The 25,024-nt window shown below is 41.2% G+C and overlaps 1 protein-coding gene across 8 annotated transcripts in view; it reads left to right on the top strand.

The window, feature by feature from the left end:
• The window catches only part of SH3KBP1 (SH3 domain containing kinase binding protein 1), a 388,693-nt gene that overhangs the window by 182,205 nt on the left and 181,464 nt on the right, over positions 1-25,024 (top strand). For all 8 annotated transcript variants that reach the window (XM_074392221.1, XM_074392222.1, XM_010334883.3 and 5 more), the window contains 2 exons: positions 10,491-10,594; positions 23,222-23,351. In XM_074392221.1, coding sequence (XP_074248322.1) covers positions 10,491-10,594; positions 23,222-23,351 — 234 coding nt within the window. The remainder of the gene's footprint in view (positions 1-10,490; positions 10,595-23,221; positions 23,352-25,024) is intronic.

Raw genomic sequence — 25,024 nt, 5'->3', positions numbered from 1 at the left:
AGTAGGAGAAGGTCATTGGCCCCCAAAGGGGGCAACAGACATGTCAACTGACAGTTGTTTGGTGTATGTACATCTGTGTCTGTGTCTGCTTGTCGACCTCTCCTTCTCTGGGTGTGTGATTCTTTCCACTGTGTTTTTCCAGTTGTGTCCTTCATTGTCTTCTGCTGGGCCATCTCCTGCTCTGGGACCCCTCCTCAACACCATTCTGCACATCCCTGACACCATGCCCTTCTCCCTAGATCACTGCCCTCATCACATCTTGTTCTATGCTTCTCTTTCCAGAAACCTCCTCTGATTTCTCATTGCCCACAAAATAAAGTCCTCATCCTTAGCTTGGCATCCAGAGTCTCCTAGAAACTCACTCCTAATCTGTCTTCCTGGTATCATTTTGGGTTGGCGAAAGAAGAGGACCGAAGACCACAACTTATTTAACCCATGTACCCTGGACAAATTATCCAGGCTTCCTGTGCTCATCATAAAGGTGGGACCAGCATGCCGAACCTCCTAGAGTTGGCCTGAGGACATGAGGGAAGGCCTGTTACGTGCCAAATGTGGTTCCTGGCATGTAGCAGGCACTCGATGTTCATTTCCTTCATCTCCAAGATTAAGGTGATTTTTCTTATGTAACTTTTGATGTTAACTGCCTCCCTTCCTACCCTCCATGGCTCAAAGGCTCTAATAAATGGTTCCCTACTAGCTCTACTTTTTCTCTTATTTCCTGCCAAGACTTGGGAGAAAATGAGCACTGGCATAGCTATACCCACTTGTCAGATGCTCTCTGCTTTTGAAGTAGCAGGCAAATGGATTTCCTGTGTTCTGCCGTGCAGAGATGTTGATTATACACATCCCTATGAAAATCAAGCAGGTTCATCTCTAGGGACCACACAATGCTGATTGATTAAATACTCTGCATTTCCACTGCAACAGTCCAGGTACAGCCAAGAGGGGTTTGTGAAGAAACACCCACAAGGTTCTTTTATATGGAGTGCCACTGGCTTCTGAAGTGTCCTCCTCTTTCTGTGAGTTGTATTATGTTGAAACAGGATGACGAGTGGAAATGTTTCCAGTAAAGAGTATGATGCAGGAGTTCTGCAAGATCAGTAATTCTACTTTCTTTTCCCTTATACTGAGAATCTACTGGATGTCCCAAGTAAAAATGTGTGAATCTATACATTTAGTTCAGTTTGTATTGTTTTCTCCATCCTGAGGTAGGAAACATGGCTTCTTGCATAAATTGAGGTTTCCAACTCAAAAACAGCCTTTTAAAGAAGCGGGCATGCTGCTCAGTAACTAGGGAGTTGGTACCTCCCCACTGCCCCCACCCCCAGCCCCCAGCACCCAGCAGTTTGTTAATGAATTATAGCAGAGACCTTCATCTTCTCCACTCTCCTGCCCCAACCCAGGAACACATTTCCAGAGCTAGAAACTACTCAGTGCAGCTGTTCCAAAGGTCTGTGAAATAAACATCACAGCACAACAGAATTCACCTGTGCTATGTATTAAATACTATTGTCAAATATTTAGAAGTCTGAGTTCTGTCCCTTGTGGGAAAAGACACTGAATATAGGACCTAAAATAGCCTGATCCCAGAAAAGTCCCATTTATTTTTGGTTTGATGCTTTTCTTAGGGCAACAGATCTGTCTAGATGTCTCTGGACTTTAGCTGTGCATTAGAATCACCTGGGGAACTTTTAAAATCCAGATGTCCAGGGTACACCCTAGACCAATAATGACATTTGAATCTCTAGAGGTGGAGCCCAGGCATTAGTATTTCCCCTTTTCCCCTTAAAAGTTTTAATCAGAAAAAATTTTAATGCACAGAAAATTTGAAACAATAGTACGATGAACACCCACCTAGACTCACCAATTGTTAGCATTTTGTCACATTTGATTTCTATGTCCTCTATCCAATCTCCATACATACTCTTTTTTATTTTATTTTTTAATCATTTGGGTTTTGGGTTTTTTGTGTTTGTGTTTTTTTTTTTTTTTTTTTTGAGACAAGGTGTCACTCTGTTGACCAGGCTGGAGTGTAGTGGTGTGATCACAGCTCACTGCAGCCTTGACCTCCCAGGGCTCGGACCACCCTCCCACCTTGGGCTCTGGAGTAGCTGGGACCACAAGCACATGCCACCACACCCAGCTAATTTTTCTATTTTTTATAGAGTTGAGGTTTTGCCATATTGCCCAGGCTGGTCTCGAACTCCTGGGGTCAAGGGATCTTCCTGCCTTGGCCTCCCAATGTGCTGGGATTACAGGTGTGAGTCACTGAGTTTGGCCTGATTTTTTTCCTTAAACGGTTTGATAAGAAGTTGCAAACATCAGGACGCTTCATCCCGAAATACTTCAGAATGTATCTCTTAAGTATGAGGACATTCTGCTATGTAACTGCAATAGAATTGACACACTCCAGGAATGTAACATTAACATGCTATTATCTAGAATTAGTTCATACTCAAATTTTCCCAGTTCTCTCAATAATGTTTTTATAGCTTTTTAAAAATGTAAAATCCAATTAGAGATCATACATTATATTTAGTTGTCGTGTGTCTACTCTTTTAGAAATCTAGAATAATTCTTTAGCCTTTTAAATACTTTTGTGATATTGACTTAAGAAAAAAATATTTCCATGCCTGGCTTATTTCACTTAACATAATACCTCTAGTTCCATCCATGTTGTTGCAAAAGATAGGACGTCGTTCTTTTTTATGGCTGAGTAGTAGTCTGTTAGTTATATGTACCACATTTTCTTTTTTTAATAACTTTTAAATTTTTGTCAGTACATAGGTATATATATTTATGGGATACAGGAGATATTTGATATGGGTGTGCAATGCCTAATAACCACATCATGGAGAATGGGGTATCCATCCCCTCAAGCATTTATCCTTTGTGTTACAGACAATCCAATTATAGTCTTTTAGTAATTTGAAAATGTATATGATTATGTTGTTATTGACTATATCATCCTGTTGTGCTATCAAGTAGTAGGTCTTATTCATTCTTTCTAACTATGTTTTTGTACCCATTAACCATCCCCACCTCACCCCTGACCGGATCCCACTACTCTTCCCAGCCTCTGATAACCATCCTTCTACTCTCTATGTCCATGGGTTCAATTGTTTGGAGTTTTAGATCTTACAAAGTGAGAACACGTGATGTTTGTGTTTCAGTGCCTGGCTTATTTCATTTAACATAATGGCCTCCAGTTCCATCCATGTTGTTTCAGATGACAAGATCTCATTTTTTTTTTTTTGGCTAATATTCTGTTGGGTATACGTACCACAGTTTCCTTATCCACTTTTCTGTTGATGGACACTTAGGTTGATTGCCTATCTTTGCTACTGTGAATAGTGCTGAGGTAAACATGAAGAGCTAAAAAAGTTGATCTCATGGAGGTACAGAGTAGAATGATAGTTACCAGAGGCTGGGAATGATCTCCACTGGGGAGAGGGGTGATGAGAGGTTGGTTACTGGATACAAACATACAGTTATTGAAGGAATAAGTTCTAGTATTCAGTAACAGAGTAGGGTGACTATAGTTGACAACAATGTATTGTATATTTCAAAATAGCTAGAAGAGAGGACTTGAAATGTTCCCGATACATAGAAATGATAAATGCTCAAGGTGATGGACACTCAGTTACCCTGACTTGATCACTACACATTCTATGCATGGAACAAAATATCACATGTACCCCATAAAAATGTACAAATACTATGTATCAATAAGATTTTTTTTTTTTTTTTTGGCCAGGCATTGACGGCTTACTCTTGTAATCCCAGCACTTTGGGAGGCTGAGGCAGGAGGTCACTTGAGCCTAGGAGTTCAAGACCAGCCTAGGCTACATAGCGAGACCCCATCTTTACAAAAAAATACAAAAATTAGCCAGTGTGGTGGCTCACATCTGTAGTCCCAGCTACTTAGGACTACTCAGGAGGATGAGGTGGGAGGTCGAGGCTGCAGTGAGCCAAGATCACACCACTGTACTCTAGCTTGGGCATCAAAGTCAGAACCTCTCTCCCAAAAAAAAAAAAAAAAAAAAAAATGTTTTTAAGAAAAAAATCAGATTTTTTTTTTTTTTTTTTGGATGGAGTCTTGCTCTGTCATCCAGGTTGCAGTGCAGTGGCATGATCTTGGCTCACTGCAGTCTCCCAGATTCAAGCGATTCTCCTGCCTCAGCCTCCCGAGTAGCTGAGACTACAGGAGCGCGCCACCACACCCAGCTAATATTTGTATTTTTAGTAGAGACGGAGTTTCACCATGTTGGCCAGCTGGTCTCAAACTCCTGGCCTCAGGTGATCCTCCTGCCTTGGCCTCCTAAAGTGTTGGGATTACAGGTGTGAGCCATGGCGCCCAGCCAGATCAGATTTTGTAGACTACTCCTCATTTTAATTTTGAATGATTGTTTCTTCATGGTTGGATTTAGGTAAATATTGTGGCAGAAGTATTTTACAGGTGATGTTATAGAAGTATTCTATAGGTGATGATGTTCTATAGGCCCTTCTCAGTGTAGCCAATCAGGAGGCACATGATGTCAATTTGTCCTATGATTAGCAATGTTAACTTGGATCACTTGGGTAAGGCTGTATCTGCCAGCTCTCTTCATTCTAAGGGAACCATTTTCCTTTTGTAACTGTGGGGAGATACTTTGGGATTTTGTAAATATCTTAATCCTCAACAAGCTGTCACCCAGTAGTTTTAACAACCATCGATTCTTCCCAGAATCAATCATTACTCTGATGGCTATAAAATGACTATTGTCCCAAAGAATCATTGCCAAGACCAATGTCATAGAGCATTTTGTTGTATTGGTGGTGGTAATTTAAACTGGTACATCTTTAATGGAAACAGCATGGACGTTTCTAAAAAAGTTAAAAATAGAGCTACCATATTATCCAGTAGTCACACTTCTGTGTATATATCCAAAGAAAATACAATTTTCAAAGGAAAAAAATAGACTATTGTCTATTTCTATCATTTCTGTATTTGTCAATGTTCTTTTGTTAAAGAAGAAAAAAGAACTTTCACTTCTCACCCCATAACTATCTATCTGATCTTCTTTAGCTAGCTAGCTAGCTACCTGTTAAACATACAAATATGAACTCATGAATTTTTTAAATGAATAAATTGTAATGAATCCCCTCAGTACATACTGTATTGTCCCAACTTTGGCCAGTGGAAGCCATTTATAGCTGGCTTCTGTGTCCTTTTGAAATTATCCCTTAGATGTTTGAGCACTTCATGAATTTTGGCATAATCAGATATTTTAGTCTCACTTCATATTTTCTTTGCCCTAGCCCTGGAAGAAGTCATTTTTCTATGGAGACCTAGTTTCTCTGGGGCTACTATTTCAGAAGGCATCAGTAGTTTTAAGAAAGCTCCCCAGGTGATTTCAATATGCAGCAAAGAATGAGAGACATACATTAGAGTCCTCCAAGGGGAGACCACCTGTTCCCACAAGGTTTTTTTTTTTTAATCACTTCTTATTTTGTTGTGGAGATTTAGATTTTCATGAGTGTTATTCAAGGGACAGGTTTAAATGCAGGTCCCTGGCCCCAACCCCAAAGATTGAGTTCAGTAGTTCTGCCCTGCATTTTAACACTCTGGTGCAGGTGGTCCCCAGGCCATACCTGTAGAAAATGCCAGAAGTAACCCTGGAAACTGGGAATTAGGATTTCTTTTGGTTTTCCTGTTTTACTTTTTATCAGTGGTTTCTCTCTTGCAGTATGATTTCAGAATACTGCCATGTTCCCCAGGTATGTGATAAGGATCTAGTTGATTAATTTGATGGATTCTTTGAAAATATCAGATGATTTAAACGCTTTTAGCTTTACTCTTGTTCCATCATGGGGAATGGTAGATGTAAAAAAAAAAAAAAAAAGGTGTGGGGGGTGTGGGGGAGGGGGAAGCTCTGTAAGTGTTGGAAGTTTTCAGTTGACCCAAAGACTTTTTTCATCTACTACATTATTTCTTGTTATTAGTATATTTTCATGGACACTGAATGAATTGGCCGAGTAAAGTTTTCACATGCTGTAAGATCCTAGGATGTAGGCTTTAAAATAGAGATGTATGTGCTGTTTTGGGGACTGGGTCATGACACCCTAGTCAGTTTCTGCTATTTCCTTTTCTAAGAAGGCAATTGTATTGCCTCCCCATCCAACCAGCTTTATTTTATTAAATCTGGGGCCTGTAGGGCCCAAAGTACCCAGCAGTTATAAGGAAAAGCTCCTGATTTGTGGTTTTTTCGCTTTATGGTTCCACCTTTTAAATAAATACCATGTTAGTGCAGCTAGTCCCTTCTGTTATCTCAAGACCCAGGGCTGAGAATGCTTCAGACCAGTCAGGTGTGAGAGGGAGGCAAAGCTTCTGGAGTTGCATCGCCTGGTTTGAAATCCTCTGGTAAAATATGTGATCTTTTTGTGCCTCCAAGGTCTTCTTGTCTGTAAAAAGGTGGTTAGTAATGTACCCCGGAGGTTCAATGTGAGGATCAAATGGGGTAGCATATGTAAAATGCCTAGCAGTTTACGGCACATAGTAGATGCTCAATAATGTTATTTTATTAAACAAAATGATCACAAATGGAAGGTGGCCATGGGGTCTAGTGAGAGAGTTGAGGATGTGCTTTCTCAGTTATCATCAGATCGACTATTGTGGTATCACAGTTCTTGGGTTTGGCTAACCCTTATATCACTTAATACAGTTGTTCCCCCTTATCCATGGGAACTACATTTCAAGACCCCTAGTGGATGCCTGAAACCGTGGATAGTGCCAAGCCCTATATATACTATGTCTTTACCTATACATACATATTTATGAGAAAGATTAATTTATAAATTAGGTTCAGAAAGAGATTAACACCAATAAATAATAAAATGAATAAATAATAAAACACTAACAATAGAACACTAACAATATATTTTAATGAAAGTTATGTGAATATGTTCTCTTTCTCTCCTAATATCTTACTGTACTATACTTAGCCTTGTGATGATGTGAGGTGGTAAAATGCCTACATGATGTAATAAAGTGAGGTGAATGATGTAGGCATTGTGATGTAGTGTTGGGCTACTATTGACCTTCTTATGATCTATCAGAATGAGGATCATCTGCTTTGAGTGATCCTGAATTGTGGAGTCATCAATGCTGTCTGTGGTTAGATGTCAGGAGCAGACAGTGTCAATGACTCAGGGGCAGGGAGCATCTACAGCATGGAGATGCTAGACAAAGGGATGATTCACATCCTGGAAAGGATGAAGCAGGATGGTGTGAAGTTTCATCATACTACTCAGAATGACGTGCAATTTAAAAGTTATTAATTGTTTATTTCTGGAATATTCCATTTAATATTTCTGGACCTCAGTTGACTACAGGTAATTGAAACTACAGAAAGTGGAACTGTGGATAAGGGGGAACTACTGTAAAAACTCCACGCCTAGTTCATTTGGACATGAAGGTGGTAGCTCAAACTAAGGGATTCCAAACCTCAGGCATAGGCAAGTAGTAAGTTTTTTTCCTTTAGTTTATGTAAGCTATTGAAATGAGGTGGTGTTGTCATCTCCTTACCTGTTTAAGGAAGGTCAAGACTTACTAGTAAACATCAGTGAAATTCCAGAAGAGGAAAAAAATGACAGATGAGTTTCTTAGACTTCCTTAGGTTTAAGATGGATGGATGCAACGGAAATGCAGTGTCTCCCACCTTCAAACATCCCCCTTGAACTGGGTTGTAGGTCAGGTGGTACTGGCAAACAAATTCAAATCAATGACAAGCTATAGTTGAGGCCTCGAAAAGCAGCATTCCAGGAGTTTGGGGCTCTCTGTAATGAGTGATCCATGGCAGGGACCTAAGTGATGTGGTACAGTGTCGTAGAAAGCAGTTGAGTACAGATTGCAGAGAATTTGGCACAAAATGTGAATTGAATTAGTTTATATCCACCGCTGGAGAGAGAGCTCTGAGCTTAGGCTAAGGAAATAATGCCGCTTACTAGCTTGGTGACCTGGGGCAAGACATTGAATCCTCGATTCCTCATTTGCAAAATGATTGTCCATTGTGGCTTTTATTTTTTAACTCGTGGTTGGCAGGAGAAAGGGGTGATGGATATCAGAAGTGATTGTGAGCTATCCCAATGTGAGGGTGAATGATTGTGCCTGGCATCAGGTCAGGTGATCTTTACCACCAGCCACCTCTGGGTCCCTCCCCTGTGCCCTCTGTAGGGCACATACCTCTTCTTGGTATGTTGGCAGTGAGCTTTATAGGACTTTATACCATCAAATGAGTAACAGTCATAGAGGCTTTAAAGAAGGATGGACTAGCCTAGCAGAGAGAAAGTAGAGAAGACTTCATTCTTCTGACACAAGGCAGGCCTTTATGGAAGTCCAATGCAGAGATTTGGTTTAAGAGCAGTCTAATTCTGTTTCAGGTCCTACGAACATTGGGTTAGTCTTTTCTCTAAGAATAGATCACCCTCTCCTTTGCCATTTGTGCAGTGTTAGATCAGATGCTACTTTTTACAGAGGGTTTTTTGAAGACATGAACTTACATACAACTGTAAGTTTTATGGCTTCAGCTGACACTAGATCTTCAGATGGTGTTATTTTAAGTCACTTTGGTCAGGACTTTGATATCTGTGGTTGTGAGTGTTGGTTTTCAGACGTTTGTTGTTTCATTTGTTTTATGTTCAGATTTGCATCTGCAGAGTTTGCTTTTAACATAACATCTAGTAAATGAAAGCCCTTTAAAGATTTATAGTAGAACTTCATCTTAAGAGGTGTCTGTGGGGCCAGGGGAGTCACAAGGGTCAGGAGAGGGGTGCCAAGATTGCTTTGTAATCTAGACATTTTTTGCTGGAATGAGAAATCCATGTCCTTTATGGTACAGAGTACTTGATTTGCCTTCCATTGTGTGGAAAGCCATGGAATAGTGGTGGCATTCTTTGCATAGGAATACTCATTCCTCCTGACACTCTGCCTTGGAAAAGCAAGTTGGAGTGGGCCCCCTGTCCTAGGGAGAGCCAGGCCCTCCTTGGGGTTGCACTGCTCAGCCTGCTGACAGTGCCATCAGCACCTAGGAATTGGCCTGGAAGTGCTGTGTTTCTTCTTAAGACCTAGAGGCTTGCAATTTTGCACAAAGGGGTGGAGAGTATTTGTGGAGTCACCAAAGATGTGATTAAACAAGATATCGATTCTGAACTTCTGCCCTCTTCCCTCTATTCAACTGTGTTCTTGCTTACTGAGATACAGACGAGAAAAATGGAACGGAGAGAACTAGGCCACCGGCTTTTGAAACATATTGATCAGGGTACTCATCTGATGTAGCACAGAGACCTTCCCCTTTGTATGATGTCATCCTGCGTTGGGGCCTTAATGTGCCCTGTGATCACCTCTGCATGGACTTCCTTTCCCAGAGAAAAGATTAGAGAAGAAAAAGAATCCCTGTAGGCAGTGCCCAAAAAGAATTTAAGCATTTCTAAATGTGTTTCTTTGAAGCCATTGATCCCTTTGGCTTTCTAGGCCATGCAGTGGCATGAAGGAATGGTGTGAGGCTGTCAGCCATAAACAACAAACTTCTGGGCAATGTTGGTCTAACTTCCTATCTCCCATCCACCTCTCCCTGGCTTGGGCCTCCACTGCTGTCTGTCTGTCTGTCTCACCCCCACCACCATACATGTTCTTTCTCTGCGTAGTGTACATCTGTGGTGTAGATGTGCAGTGGACAGTTGTGTCTGTACCTGAACCAGCTCTAAGCCACGGTCTCCCAGATGGGTCACACTGGGTGAATGAGATGTTGTACCCTTGAGTGTCCTCTGGTTGAGTGAAGTGTGGCCCTGGCTCTTATCTTGATTTGTCTGGCATGATTCTGTGTAAGCAGCCAGGGATCCTGTTAATGGATCCCCCGGAACAGAGGGAAGAGGACAGAAGTAGATTTGTTGAACCCTGTGGGGCATTTGAAATGGTACCAAGAGCAGGCTAAAATCTAATCAACCTTCGCTTATCAGGCTTGAGTTCTCTCATGCTGAAAGGGTAATGATTAGTAAGAAAAAGGCCAGGATACTTTATCTTTTCTTTGCATATTTGGAAGAATCCCCTCTGCCTTGCTAGCATTAGAAGCAGATCATTCTTTTTTGTCTACCACATCACGTCAGCTTCCATCAAAAATCAACAGCAGCAAATATAAAGCCCCATCCATGGAAAACAGTTTAAGGCAACACTGTGCTCCAGTGCTTCAGGGGTGGGGCTTCCTTCTGCACCAATGGATCGGTTTCTCATATCCATGCCTTTCTGACCTAGCAGCTTTTAAAAGACCAAGAAGCATTGCTCTGCTTTCTACTGCCTCTCTATAAGAGACCAGGGCTGCCATGCCTCTAGCCATGTCCCAGAGAGCATATTTGAGATAAGTCAGCTTAATTTGCCTGCATGCCTAGGAAGCCTCTCTTTAAAATCTCATTTGGGGAGAAGTGCTGTCTCTAAATATTTTGCTTTTCCCATCCAGGCGAGCGACGGAGGCGCCGGTGTCAGGTAGCATTCAGCTACCTGCCCCAGAATGATGATGAACTTGAGCTGAAAGTTGGCGACATCATAGAGGTGGTAGGAGAGGTAAGCAACCCGGCCGGGAAACACAGTGGCCTCAAATGGGCTGTCATAGTCACTACTTACCCACTCACAATGAGGCTTTGCTGCAGACTCACAGCGTGTTTGGCCTTGAAGTTAGGGATCCTCTAGTTGAGTCTCCTGTATGAGGAAATGGCTTTCTCCAGAGGAATGCCCCCAAGCCAGCTGAGTTCAAACCTGGGGCCACTGGAAAGCATTATCTCACACAGCTTACTAAGTAATCCTGAATTTCCAACCCAGTGCCACCAAGTTTCTCTTCTACTTGAATTGACCATAGACTCTGGGTATCCAGAGTGACCCAGATCCATCTTTAGAGCATGGATTTAGTATTCACTGTGGGTGACACTGTGGATTTAGAGGGCAAAAAAGGAGTAACATTTCTTAGAAGACCTAGTATGTGGCAGGTGTGACAAGATTCTTTAAGTTTATTGTACAGGATGAGGAAAGAGGATCAAGAGACCCTAGAAGAGGCAGGGCTGATGGCCAGCCCTGGTCCCTGTGACTGGAGATGCTCACTCTTCCTGCTGCACCACATTTTCTTGTTCCTGCACCATACTCTGATTCTTCCTGCTGCACCACATAATCTGGTGAAATGTCCCTCCAGACTCCCTCAGGCCCAGAGGATCCTGGGTTTCAGGCAAATTGAACAAATCAGAACACAAAATTGCATACACTAGGATAAAACCATGTAAAATATATCTATGTGCTTATCATTCATTCTGATTCAACAGTTGTGTCTGTATGTAGAAACACAGTTTTCCAATTGCTTTTTGTTTGGTGATGCCCTCTGACCTTACAGAAACCCACAGTTCATAGAACAGGAAGCTAGAAGTGGAGGAGGACTTTAAGGAAACTGTCATGTGGGTGGAAGTGGCAGAGGTGATGCTAGAAGCCAGATTTCCTAACTCTCATACATAACCTAATGTGAGCATGTGTCAGAGTTTTATTTAACTCATTAGTGAAGGAATCTATAAGATGGTAAGGCTGGCTAAAGAGAATTGTGAAAGAGCAAAGATAATGACTGAAAAAAAATACTTAAGATTGCTAACTTACATGCAAAACTACATAGTGCCCTACAATGTAATAAAACTGTAACTTTGAGGTTATCTTTTCTAGGGAACAAATCCTTTGCATTTCTGCTCGTCAAAATTTATTTTTGTTGCTACCTGGCAAGAATCATTTGCAGTGCTCTCAGTTTTGACCAGTTAACATCCACAGTAACAGAGTTGTAAACTAGCCTCATTAATGGTAAATAGTGTGCCAAACAGAGATATATGTCCCTCCGGAAGCAATTAATGGGGTCTCCAATGTGGCACTGGTAAGGCATGCAGGAACCCCTTTTACCTACTTCTGAGTTTTGGATAATTAATATGGCATTCATCCCTTTTTACCCCTGGTGGCAAGCAGGGCATATATGAGACATTTATTGAAAATTGAATGAGTGAAAAATGAGTGGACAACAGAGAACATTTATTTCTGTGGTAGAATGACATATTTCTTAAGACTATAACCATGGAAGGAATTCCAGAAGAAAAAATAAACAGATGTGACTAATAAGAAAAATGGTTAAGATTTTGGTAAAATTTGAAGCTAGTCCAGCTAAAGAAAGAGAACAATAAATAGGAAAACATTTGCAATAAATTATGACAAAAGTTATTATATATGTAGTATATGAAAATATTAGGAAGCTATTATAACAGCGATAAATGATAGATAAATCTGCTGTAAACACAGATCCCAGAAGGAGAAAAAAATCATAGCCACAAGAAAATGTTCCACCCAGTGGTTAATTAAATAATACAGTAATTAAATTAAGACAATAATGGGTTTTTTCTTATGAAAATCCTAAGAAAATATTTAGTGGTAAGGCTGTTGGCAAGGTGTGGAAGAACTGGTAAATTTGTATGTCTGTGTGATCCTTATATGAAGTAATTTGGCAAGGTATGTCAAGAGCTATAAATATCTGAATAACACTTTTTGACTCAATGATCTCATTCCTCAGAATTTATCCACAGACATTGATTAATGAAAGAAGAAACATGTGAAGCATGTTAATTATAGCAGTATTTGTGATAATGAAAAATAATCAAGAAGGGGAATTAAGTTGTATTTTCCAGGTAGAACATTGTGAAGCCATTAAAAGTGGTAAACACAGGTTTTAAAATATGTATTTGTTATGATACTTTGCAGATAATACCATTGTAATTATCTGTTATATTCTACTAAGCTGAGAGCTTTTCAATGGCAGGGACCTGATTTTTATCTATCTTTATATTTGTGGTACCTGGAATAGTGCCTGAAACCTAACATGCACTTTAATAAATGCTTGCTGAATAAGTAAATGAATCAATGGAAATACAAAAGGAGTTTTTTGCAAATTGAACAAATCAGAACACAAAATTGCATACACTAGGATAAAACCACGTAAAATGTATCTATGTGCTTGTGATCAAAGACTGAAATGGAACAAGAATTGAAAATGCTTTTGTCATAGAAGATGACTTTTCTTTTAATGTTGTAATAATGCATTAAGAAAAACCACAAGTCAAGACAAGGAAAATGATTAATACATTCTCAGGAATATTGCCCTCTTCTGCCTGCCTACTGGCTGCAGAGAAACTGAATGTTGATTGCTTAAAGGATAGAGACGAGTGCTTGCAGAGCTGTTACTGGATTTGCCTAGAGGCTGATAGGCCTTTGCTACCATCTACAATACCAGCCTCCTTTCTATTATTCACTGCCAGCTAAATCCTGTTCTTCATTCTGGAAGTGCTTCAAGTAAGAAAAAGGAAAAAATAACCATATAGTCTATGAGATTTACATAAAACAAAATATAAAGGCTGGCATTTTAATCCAAAGTTTTGAAATATCATCAAAAATTCCCCATTGTTCCAGTTTACTTGTTATATTGCAGAAACTGGGTCCTTGTCACTGTATAATATAAAATCTGTCCTTTTCTCTTGTAGTGAATGTTATGTAAATGCTAATGATAGCTCTTCTCTAATTCCACTGATGATTAAAAATAAACAGAAAAAAAAACTCAAAATAAACAAAACCCCTAAATCACAGAGACAGATCAAGGCAAGAACATAATGGTTTTGCAATACTGTAGGATTAATCAATATATTAATAAAATATAACATTGTGTATGTATAATATTTTTATTGGATTTCTCTAATTTTACAAAGCTGCAGACACACACACATACACACACTCTCTCTGTCTCTGTCTCTCTCTCTCTTTCTTTTTTTGCCCTGACGGATAGGCCTTAGGAGGATTTTGAATGTATGGACTAGTTTTTTTGAAAGAGTTGAATCAGGTAGGGAATCCTGAAGTCCTAAAACATCTGCCTTAATATCTAATTTTAGCTTAAAATATCAAAATGTATATTCGTTCATCATTTATCAATACAATCTTATGATATAGGGCCAAGGCCACTTCCTAATTATGGGTTTACTGGTTTGAGTTCCATCTATCTCTGCATCCATAGTGCATTCTCTATGATTCCCATTAGTTTCCTTCTCAAGTTCTATAGCTCCCCTGCCCCTCACCCCTTATCTTCTTTAGTTGTCCTCTTCACACCAAATTTGGCAACAGTGTTTTTTAAACCTTCAGATCATTGCCTTTATCCCTCCTCACCACCAACTCTTTATCTTCACACCTGTGTGTGTGTGTGTGTGTGTGTGTGTGTGTGTGTATTTTTTTTTTTTTTTTGAGATGTAGTCTCGCTCTGTAACCCAGGCTGGAGTGCAGTGGCACAATCTCGGCTTACTGCAACCTCCCCCTCCTGGGTCCTGGTTCAAGCAATTCTCCTACCTCAACCTCCCAAGTAGCTGGGATCACAGGCATGAGCCACCATGCCCAGCTAATTTTTTTTTTTTTTGAGACAGTTTTCACTCTTGTTACCCAGGCTGGAGTGCAATAGCGCGATCTCGGCTCACCGCAACCTCCGCCTCCTGGGTTCAGGCAATTCTCCTGCCTCAGCCTCCTGAGTAGCTGGGATTACAGGCACGTGCCACCATGCCCAGCTAATTTTTTGTATTTTTAGTAGAGACGGGGTTTCACCATGTTGACCAGGATGGTCTCGATCTCTTGACCTCGTGATCCACTCGCCTCAGCCTCCCTATTTTTTTTTTTTTTTTTTTTTTTTTTGAGACGGAGTTTCGCTCTTGTTACCCAGGCTGGAGTGCAATGGCGCGATCTCGGCTCACCGCAACCTCCGCCTCCTAGGTTCAGGCAATTCTCCTGTCTCAGCCTCCTGAGTAGCTGGGATTACAGGCACGCACCACCATGCCCAGCTAATTTTTTGTATTTTTAGTAGAGACGGGGTTTCACCATGTTGACCAGGATGGTCTCGATCTCTCGACCTCGTGATCCACCCGCCTCGGCCTCCCAAAGTGCTGGGATTACAGGCTTGAGCCACCGCGCCCGGCCCTCCCTATTTTTTAGTAGAGACAGGGCTTCACCATGTTGGCCAGTCCGGTCTTGAACTCCTGACCTCGTGATCCGCCTACCTCAGCCTCCCAAAGTGCTGGGATTACAGGCGTGAGCCACCATGCCTGGCTGACACTTGTATGTTTTTGTCCAATTTAAGCAAAATGCGTTAACGCATTTGGTTAAATTGGACAAAATAATGAGCAAGAGGCTTAAGCAGGTTTAGGTAGAAACAGCCTTGACCCTTGGTCAGGTGAACAGCTTGCTCATTTAGTAGGAGTCTACCAGACCTGACTCCTCAGCCTGAGCCAGCCTCCAAAGCATGGTTTAGGGAAGGAAGGGAGTGTTCAGGGTAGTCTGGGCATAGTGGAGTTGGCAAAGCAAAGCACCTGCCAAGAAAGCACCTGCTGTGCTTCTGGCTCCTAGCTGGAAAGGGGTGATTGTGCTGTGGGAAAAAAAATTATCATTGTGAACCTAAAGGAACCAGACTGCCAATTCAAAAGGAAAGTAGCAGGCTGTGAACTCCTGGATTGATAGTTTTAACGAAATCATTGTGAATACACACTGGGTCATTTTTATCCAAAATGGAGAAGACAAATAAATACAGGCAAAGTTCTAATTGTAGGTAGAACAGAGATGGCATGTGAACGAGGTTTCCAGGAGAAATGGCATTTGAAGGCCTCTGAAAATTTTATGTGGGCTTTTTGGTCTATAGAGTGGTGGGTTTTTTTCTTCTTCTTCTTCTTCTTTTTTTTTTTTTTTAATGTTATCTAGAGCCTGGGAAAGGAGCCACTTTTCCTTTCGTGTTAGATTAGTTTGGTCTTATCCAGTCTCTCATTGGTGGCCCAAGGGATGTTCAAAGATTCTTATTTTCATGTGTTCTTTTTGGTTACTTTTCGAGGTATTTCTCAGTGGCCCCCAGTCAGGCTGGCTTAAAGCTTAACCTGGCTTTGTGGCTTGCAAAGATAACTTCCACTTTTGAAATACTTCAGAATCTTCTTTCTTGTGCCATAGAAGATTTGGACCACTCAGCTAGAGTTAAATAGGCCCTTGAACTTCATCGAAACTTTAAATCAGTCAGACAACCTTTGTGGGTGTGGATGGGCAGTCTATCCTCATGTCATTTTTGCCCATGAGAAGTCAAGCTCATTCAAAGGCTGATCAGTTAATAGGTGATTGAAACATACCAAACTTCTAACCTGTTATGATATCGCCTTGCTTTAGAAGGGTTTATATCTCTTAAAAAAAAAAAAAAAAAAAAGATAACATTAGGTCAGGCACAGTGGCTCATGCCTGTAATCCCAGCACTTTGGGAGGCCGAGACGGGCAGATCACGAGGTCAAGAGATAAAGACCATTGTGGCCAACATGATGGAACCCCGTCTCTATTAAAAATAGAAAAGTTAGCTGGGTGTAGTGGCATATGCCTGTAGTCCCAGCTACTCGGGAGGCCGAGGCAGGAGAATTGCTTGAATCTGGGAGGCGGAGGTTGCAGTGAGCCGAGATCATGCCACAGAACTCCAGCCTGGTGTCAGAGCGAGTGTCTGTCTCAAAAAAAATTAATATATCTGTTTATTGGAATTTGATAATCCAAAGAGCTTGAGCTGTTTTACAATTATTTCTCCAAGTAACTTTGAGGTGAATACCTCTGATTTCCTAATGTGCAGAGATGGTAAAACATTCACATTAAGGAAAAGGAAGCCATGTTTAGAAGAGAAAGTTGATTAGATTTGAATCATCAGCATACAAAACAGGCCACAATCATATAAAAGTAACATATTTGGAAGTTTAAATGTATTTATAATAGATTTGCATAGCTATGGCATTTATCAAATATTTCAGTGCTTACACTCTGAGAGAAACTGTATTTATTGAGATTGGGAGATTGATTGAACAGACCCTGTCCCTTGAAACATTCTTGGTCTAGTCAGGGAGGGTAAGATACACACAGCTAACGTAGTTATCAACCCAAGATGTTTCCAGAGTGGCAAATGATGGCATTGACTAATGAGAGAGGAATTTAAAAATGGGAGGGGTCACACAACGTGAAGAAGTTGCTTTGTAGAATAGGTGAGGTTTCAATTGCACATGCAAACAATGAGTGGTGTTTGTCTTATGCACTGGAGGAAGGAGGACATGGTCTTATTAGAGCCTTTCTCTGCAGTAGGGGAAGACCTGCGAACCTTTGGGACAGGTATGTAGTTATAGGAAGCAGGTACTGGTAGATGCAGTGAAATGAGGTAGAGATCAAAGTTATGGTGCTGCCCACGCTGAAGTTTCAAAGGAGCACCCTGTTTAAAGATTCCTAATCTAAAGGTTTCCCAGGTGAATATATCCCCATAACCATTTTCTCACCTGGAAATAGTGATGGGAGAAAACTTGAAGATCTAGATTGATCAGAAAGGTTATCTTGCTGGCTTGTGTTACCATTTGTTCATATTTTCTAATTGGAATGGTAGTAAGACCTTAGCATTGGACTCACTTAGGAATTTGGGGACCTGTAGAATAGCCTGTGGCTGTTTTTGAAGGACAGGATTATCTAGCACTGCTGAAGGAGGTTTCCAAAAGCTGTAACAGAAACCCTTTCCACTCTGATGAAAAATCATGGATGTTGCGCCTTCTTTTTGGGCAGTTTGCCTAAGTCTTAAATAGAAATTGTATATGTTTTCTTAAATGACTTCCCTTCCAGTTACTCTAGAGATTTCTCTTTGAGGGCCCCCTCTCATGTAGAATAGCCTTGTTCTCAGAAGAGTGAGGGAAGGGAATAAAAACAATTTCCCTATGTGAATGTAATGTTCTGGCCAGCCAGAAAGAGGTAATCGTACAATGAACTAGACAGGAATTGGGGGAAAATACTGGTCTAACCATTTAGGACCTACATAATGCTTGTTTATATTTGGCATAGCCAGCTTTCCCACATCCTCTGAAATTGAAAATAGTGCAAGTGTTTATGCCTTTAGGAAATGGCCCCCTTAAAGAAATATTTTTTCCACCAGTTCTACTGATAGAAAAAGATGTTTACCAGAAACAATTTGTATTCTTTTCAGCAATATTCAGAAAGTTAAATTATGTCTCAGCACATTTATATAAAGTTCTAGAAGAAGTAAAATGGATCAAAGGTGATGGAAATCAGATTAAAATTGCTTGGAGGTGGATTGACTAGGAAGGGGTACAGGGAACTTTCTGGAGTGATGGAAATGCTCTGTATGTTAATAGGGTGTTGGTTACAATGGGCATTTGTCAAAACTAATCAGTTTGTATTGTTAAGTTCTGTGCATTTACGTAAATGATACTTCAATTTTAAAAAGTTTTAAAAGCTATCTTAACATTTTTCTAGGTTTTTGTTTTTTGTTTTTTTTTGAGACAGAGTCTCACTGTGTCGCCAGGCTGGAGTACAGTGGCGCAATCTCGGCTCACTGCAACCTCCGCCTCCCTGGTTCAAGCAATTCCCCTGCCTCAGCCTCCCCAGTAGCTGGGACTATAAGTACACACCACCATGCCCGGCTAATTTTTTTGTATTTTAGTAGAGACAGGGTTTCACCATATTGGCCAGGATGGTCTTGATTTCCTGACCTCATGATCTGCTCGCCTCGGCCTCCCAAAGTGCTGGGATTATGGCGTGAGCCACTGCGCCTTGCTCTTTTCTAGTGTTTTAAAAATTCCCAAAACACCTTTCCCTGCCTTTCACAAGTAAGAGAAAGGACCAGTATTGTAATTTTCATTTAGTTATTTCTGAAAAAGTTTTGAGCAAAATTTTAGCAATGTTAAGGTGTGGACCTTTCCTTAGACTTGGATGTGTCACTTTTATTTTATGGAAAGAATGGTAAAACACCTCTTGAAATAGTGAAGCTGACTTCATTTGCCTATGTGTGTCCACCTAACGCCAGGTTTCCCTCAAACCCACCCCTCCAGTGTGCTTCTGATTGGGGTTGGGTTAAAAAAAGCTATAGTTGTCCTTAGATGAGTTTTTTGTCTTGCTACTTGTGCCCTTGGGTCTGTTCCCCTTCTCAGTCCAGTTGACAGGTAAAACTTCAGGGGTGATAAATAGGAACTGGTCTGAATAGCCAAGTACTCACAGGCAGTATGCCATCTTTTCAGTCACAGACTTCCTCTTTAGTGCCTTACAAATGAGGTGCAAGATGGGGTGGGGATGGGGGTATTGAAGTTCAACCAGGTGTTTGCCCAATCTCCAACAGGGCTAAGATTTAAAAACTACTTCGTTGGACCCTGAACCCACTTAAATGCTGTTGATTGTAAAGACATGAGAATTAGGTCCTCAGAAATTGTTGAAGTTGTTTTATTCTGTGTTCTCAAACACTACCAGGTGTAAACTGCTCTGCTTCCAGCTCTGGGCCAAAGGTGAGATTCACTCTTGGTGCACAGTGAAATTATATCTTAGCACATGTATATGAAGTTCTAGAAGAGACCAAACTAATCAGAGGACTCCAGAGCTGGCTGGGTTGGTCATAGAGGGACACAGGTGGGATTTGTTCTCAGCCTAGAGCCAAGGCCTGCAGAAAACTGTTTATGAGTGGGGAAAGGAGAAGATGGGAAGGGAGAAGATCTGCCCCCCTTTTATTATTGTCCTTTCCTTGGGGTGGAAGTTATAAGCCCTTGGTGTGGTATTCATAATCCCTACTTAGTTACAATGAGATGCGTTTCTTTGCTTAACTATAGAAATGCAAACATAAGCAAGCTTGATTTCTAAGCAGGGGTTGTTCGGGCTCTGTACGGTCCTCTCTCTTGTTGGAAACTTCTCAAGGATGGAGTCTTTATCTGTTTTGTTGAGCAGTGAATCTGTCTGCAGGTACTGGGGCAGTGCAGGATAGGTGCTCACTAAATACTGGTGAAATTGATGGAATTGGGAGGACCATACAGACCTGGGTGTGACAGTGCCTAGTTAAGAACAGTGGTGAATATAGTCAGGATCTTCAGCTCCTTTTGCTTCTCACAGGAAGGAAACATTTTTCTGTGGGGAAATCAGGACTCTATAGGCCCCCATGGAGGATTTTTCCAGTGATGCCCCTGCCATTCATTCGTTCATGCATTGATTCAGCATGTGAGGTACTGTGCTTTACTCTTAGAATGAGTGAATGAATAAATGAATGAAATCATGTGACAGTGACCATGTCCTCATCTTTACACAAGAAGATGAACTAGAATATCTGAAGAGGGATAGTGTGAGATACCATTTTTCTCCTATCTCCAGCCTTAGTCTTGAGACCAAAACAACTGGACTGGCTATAGAAGGAAATAGTACTGAACGACTCTCATTGGTACTGGGGCCACCCCCACCACCCCTGTGAAGGGCTCTAGCTCACAGAGAGATTAGCATCATGCCCATGGTGCGCCTGTGATGGGAAGTGTGTCCCCAGGCATTGAGCAGTGGTTTTATTGTCTGTCCCTCCACTTACTGCGTGGCTAATGATAGACCTCTGCCATTTTCCTGTCAGCCACTCCTCTCAGACTGTGCTGTGACAGTGATACAGGCATCTGGGGGTGTGGCAAGGTGAAGATACCCCTATTTTCCCAGAAGGCAGCCTGTTTTTCCTACACATCAAGAGGGCTTCCCTCAGGGATATTGGGCTGGAGCCACTTATTACTAGGAATAGGAATGTTTCAGACATCTTCGAACTGAGTGGGTTGGAATTGGCCCAGCTGCCCCGTGCTGTTGGGGATTATGCCATGGACTGCTCATTTGTAGTTCGTGCCCTTGGTTTTCCCCTCCTGCCCTGTGCCTCCTGGGAGAGAGGTCGTTTTTTGATTTCTTATTCAGAACCAGCACAAAGGACTCTACTCTACAAATCCTGTGACGATTGATACTGAGACTCATGGTGCATCTTCCTAGCCATCTAAGCCTATAAAAAGCTCCTTGAAAAAATGATATGTCAGTTGAGTTGGCATAGAAACATGGAATGATTTCAGTGGGAATGCTGTGAAATGCCACAATTTGGTATCAGATAGTCATTGGGACAGTTGTGCACGGATGCCGTCATCTGGATTCTCTCCCAAAGATTTTGTGATCATGCAAATGTAATTGCCGCTCCACAAGTCTATATCCCATGAGTTTCCTTATAAATGCTCTAAACATATTGTTCAGGTTATCTCCATTCTACAGGCTCTATCAGCTCCCCTGCTTTCTCATACACACCTGTCCCCTAAGTATGGCTGCTATTTCTTCTCTTAAAAGCCTACCTTAATTTTCATTTCTTTTTTTCTCAAAGCCTTCCTTTAGCACCCCACATCTCAGTAAGCTCAACTTTGTGTAACAAGTTCGATGTGTGCTAAGTCATGGTCTTTTCTCATCTATTTACCTTGCATTGCTAATGTTTAGTCACACCTTTGTATCTTGGTAGAGTATTAGCTTCTTTAGGAAAGTTAAGGACATGTCCTATACAGTTTTGTGTCCGCCAGCCCCTGGTAAAGATTCATAATGTACATATGCCTCTAACACAGATTGAGATGCTGCCTAAAGATGACAATTGTCAAGTGTGTTAATTATTCCCATTATCTAGATGGGAATAAAATGGGGTTCACTTTGGTAGGACAAATTTGAATAAGGTCACACAACTGCTGAGTTTTGGATAGATAAAGTTTGAACTGGACTTTTGACTCGAATTTTCCTTTTCTTTTTTGTTTGAATCATTTTAGCTTTTAAATTGTATTCATTAATTTGGATTGGTAATAAAGATGTTCCTCAACTTACAATGGGATTATGTCCCAATAAGCCCTTCATAAGTTGAAAATATCATTAAGTTGAAAATGTGCTAATATATCTAACCTACCAAACAGCATAGCTTTGCCTAGCCTACCTTATATGTGCTCACAACACTTCCATTAGACTATAGTTGGGCAAAATCATTTGGCAGCAGCATACTGCAGAGTATCGGTTGTTTACCCTCATGATCATATGACTGACTGGGAGCTGAGGTTTGCTACCCCCACCTACCATTACAGAAGTATCATACTACCTATTGCTTGTCCAGGAAAAGATCAAAATTCAAAATTTGAAGTATGGTTTCTACTGAATGCATATCACTTTTACACCGTCATAAAGTCGAAAATCCTAAGTTAACCTCTTGTAAGTTGGGGAATGTCTGTATGTGCACATGGTAAAACAATTCCAGAGGTTCTATTATACCGCACCATACTGCTGGTAACTTAATACTTGCTTGTTTTCAAACTGCCCTTATTTTCCTCCAAGAAGCCAGTTTGCTCTTCTGACTTCTGCTGTTCTACTAGTGGCTCTATCACAAAATCCAGGGATAATTTTTTTACCCTGCTATCACCCATCCCTGCTACTTGATCACTCAAGGCCAGCTCAGACCTCAAAGGCCCTCAAATTCAAATCTGTCTCATCCATTCTCACTGCTCCCCCAATTCAGTCTTCACTCCCTACCCATATATCACAGTCTCACTGCCCTTCCTACCTCCTTACCCACTTCTGGTTCACTTAGGGTAACTTAGAGCCCTTCAGAAACATACAGAAAGCTCTTATACTTTCTGATTGAGTTCTTAGCCTGCAGATAGATTCTTAACTATATTTTTTAGCCTGTCTAGTTAGTAGTCTGAGGAAACCAGTCTCAGTTTTTAGATAGTGGTTTTAAATGCACAAAATAAAACACATAGGATTGTAAAGGGGACAATGTATATTGAAATAGTTATCAAATTATTTTAAAACTAAATTTTGATATAGTAATCTATTGGTATCCTTATTAATAGACTAAATAGTAAAAGTCTCCCAGTAGGTGTAATAACTATGATCATTTCAAAGCAGCAGTGAGCACAAATGATATTTTGAGATACCCACAGCGTCTATGATGTGACATGAAAATATCTGTGGTTTGTTTGGTGATGAGTCACAGGTCCTTCTAATATTGATGTTTTGCCTACATTCATAATCAAAGCAGATGCTAAATTTCAGTTAGAGGATAATGAAAATGAAGTATTAATTTTGTGTTTTTGTTTGCATTTATGGACCCCAGGTAAACACCCCCTTCTTTAGCCTGAATCTCAAGGCTCCATGTGATCTGCTTTCCTGTTCCCTGTTAACTTTAAAGCCATCCAGTCTCCCTGCGTCAGCTCTGCATGCTACATCCTACAGATGGGAGGCAAAATTGGAAACCACCATGTCTAACCTTACCCTTGCATCTCTGCTCTTTCGTTTGTATCTCTGCAGGTAGAGGAAGGATGGTGGGAAGGTGTTCTCAATGGGAAGACTGGAATGTTTCCTTCCAACTTCATCAAGGAGTTGTCAGGGGAGTCGGATGAGCTTGGCATTTCCCAGGATGAGCAGCTGTCCAAGTCAAGTAAGGAAGTCCACCCTACCAAGCAGGAGAGGGGCAGGGGACTGGCAGGCTGTGCTCCAGCCTCCCTTCTGTTCTGTATCCTATGCTGAGAGGCTATGGTAAACATTCATGAGTATTTTTTTGGTTGTACTACCTTAACCCATTGTGATTTAGGAAGTTGATCACTGTAAAGGTGTGACCTGCAGCCACACATTGTGTATGTCTCTGGATAGGTAACTGTCAGCCTTCATGCCTGGTAATAACTGTCTCATGGGTGGCCCACATTGCTGTGCCTTCATATACTTCTAGAGTGTTGCTTACTATAAGTTCCTAATTATTTTAAAAATGAACCAAATGGTATTGTCAGTATTTCTCAGCAACCCTCAAGGGACTTGGAGAAAAATTACCAAAAAAAGACAAATCACTGGTAGTAAGAAGTAAAGTGCTGTGACAAGATGAGTGCATGCCATTCCCCTTTAAGTTAAGACAACTGAGAGTCCAGGTCCCACCTTGGGTGTGAGCATGTGTGTCCTTCTGCGATGGTGATGACAAACTTCAGGTCTTTCTTTCTCCAGGGCCTGAAGGTCTCCCTCCAGCTTCTCTGCTGCCCTTTCCAGCTCACGGAGCAAAAGGTCAGGACTGGGACACTTCTTTCTCCCAGTCACTAACCCAACTTCCCCCATGGGCATCTTTGTATCTTTTGTGCCGTCTTGTGCCAAGGTCATGGCGATGAATGTTGTAGGAGGTTCAACTGTGCAGCACTACCTAGGGGTGCAGAATTTCCTTTCTGGCAAGAGGAGGGCAGCTTAGTCTGCCTAAATAATTCTTAAATGTCTTCCTTTTCCATTTGGAAAAACCTGACTTGAGTGGTGTTCTCGTGTTAGTTTGTGTCTCTTTTATTTAACTAGTGGTATGATTAGACAAATGTCTGATTTGGAGGTAACACCATTTCCAGAGAAGTGCTCAGGTGATCTCCTTCACTTGGTGTCTCAGTAGCTCTGGATGATGTAGCCTGACATACCCAGAAACAGCAGCACTGGCTGGTTACCCATTGGCTTTAGCAGTGCCCCTTTCCTCCACTGCCAAAGCCTGGGACCCTCCTACCCCTGAACCCCATTCCATCCTAGAGTCTGTGGTAGAAAGGACTGGAAGGTGGTGGGGGACAAACAAAGTGTCTTGGAGCTCCTGTTGCCTTCTCTGGGTTGGGGTAGGAGGGTTCTCTATTAACATGGCCCAGCTGATGAGTACTACTGGGAGGGGAGAAGGTATCCTTGATCCCACGTTAGTGGAAGTTACTATTGCTTTCAAAATCCGTATTAGAATTCTAGCTGCCCTGGTGTCTTTTTTTTGTACTCTGGAATAGTTATTGTACCTGATAATTAGGTCCTATAATAACAATATGCTATATCAGGGACATGGTGGATTAAATGGGATTTTTTAGAGGAAGGACCAAATTGGATCATTATAACATTATTTCCATGAATAAATTCATTATAAGTTCCAACAGCAATAATGTGCATAAACCACCTTGCTCTGTGGCAGACCTATAATAAATGGTAGCTCTCATTGTTAGTCAAGGTAACTGTTGAAACATAACCATTTAGTATCAGTTGCTTGGAGGCTGCTTGCATACTGATCAATACCATGTTCGCTGAAGCATTATGACTACATTTGGAAATTACTTTGGAGTTCCT

The sequence above is a fragment of the Saimiri boliviensis genome, chromosome X (genome assembly GCF_048565385.1).
Source record: "Saimiri boliviensis isolate mSaiBol1 chromosome X, mSaiBol1.pri, whole genome shotgun sequence".
NCBI lineage: Eukaryota > Metazoa > Chordata > Mammalia > Primates > Cebidae > Saimiri > Saimiri boliviensis.
The sequence above is the reverse complement of the archived record's forward strand: the minus strand, read 5'-3'. Positions and strand labels throughout refer to the sequence as shown.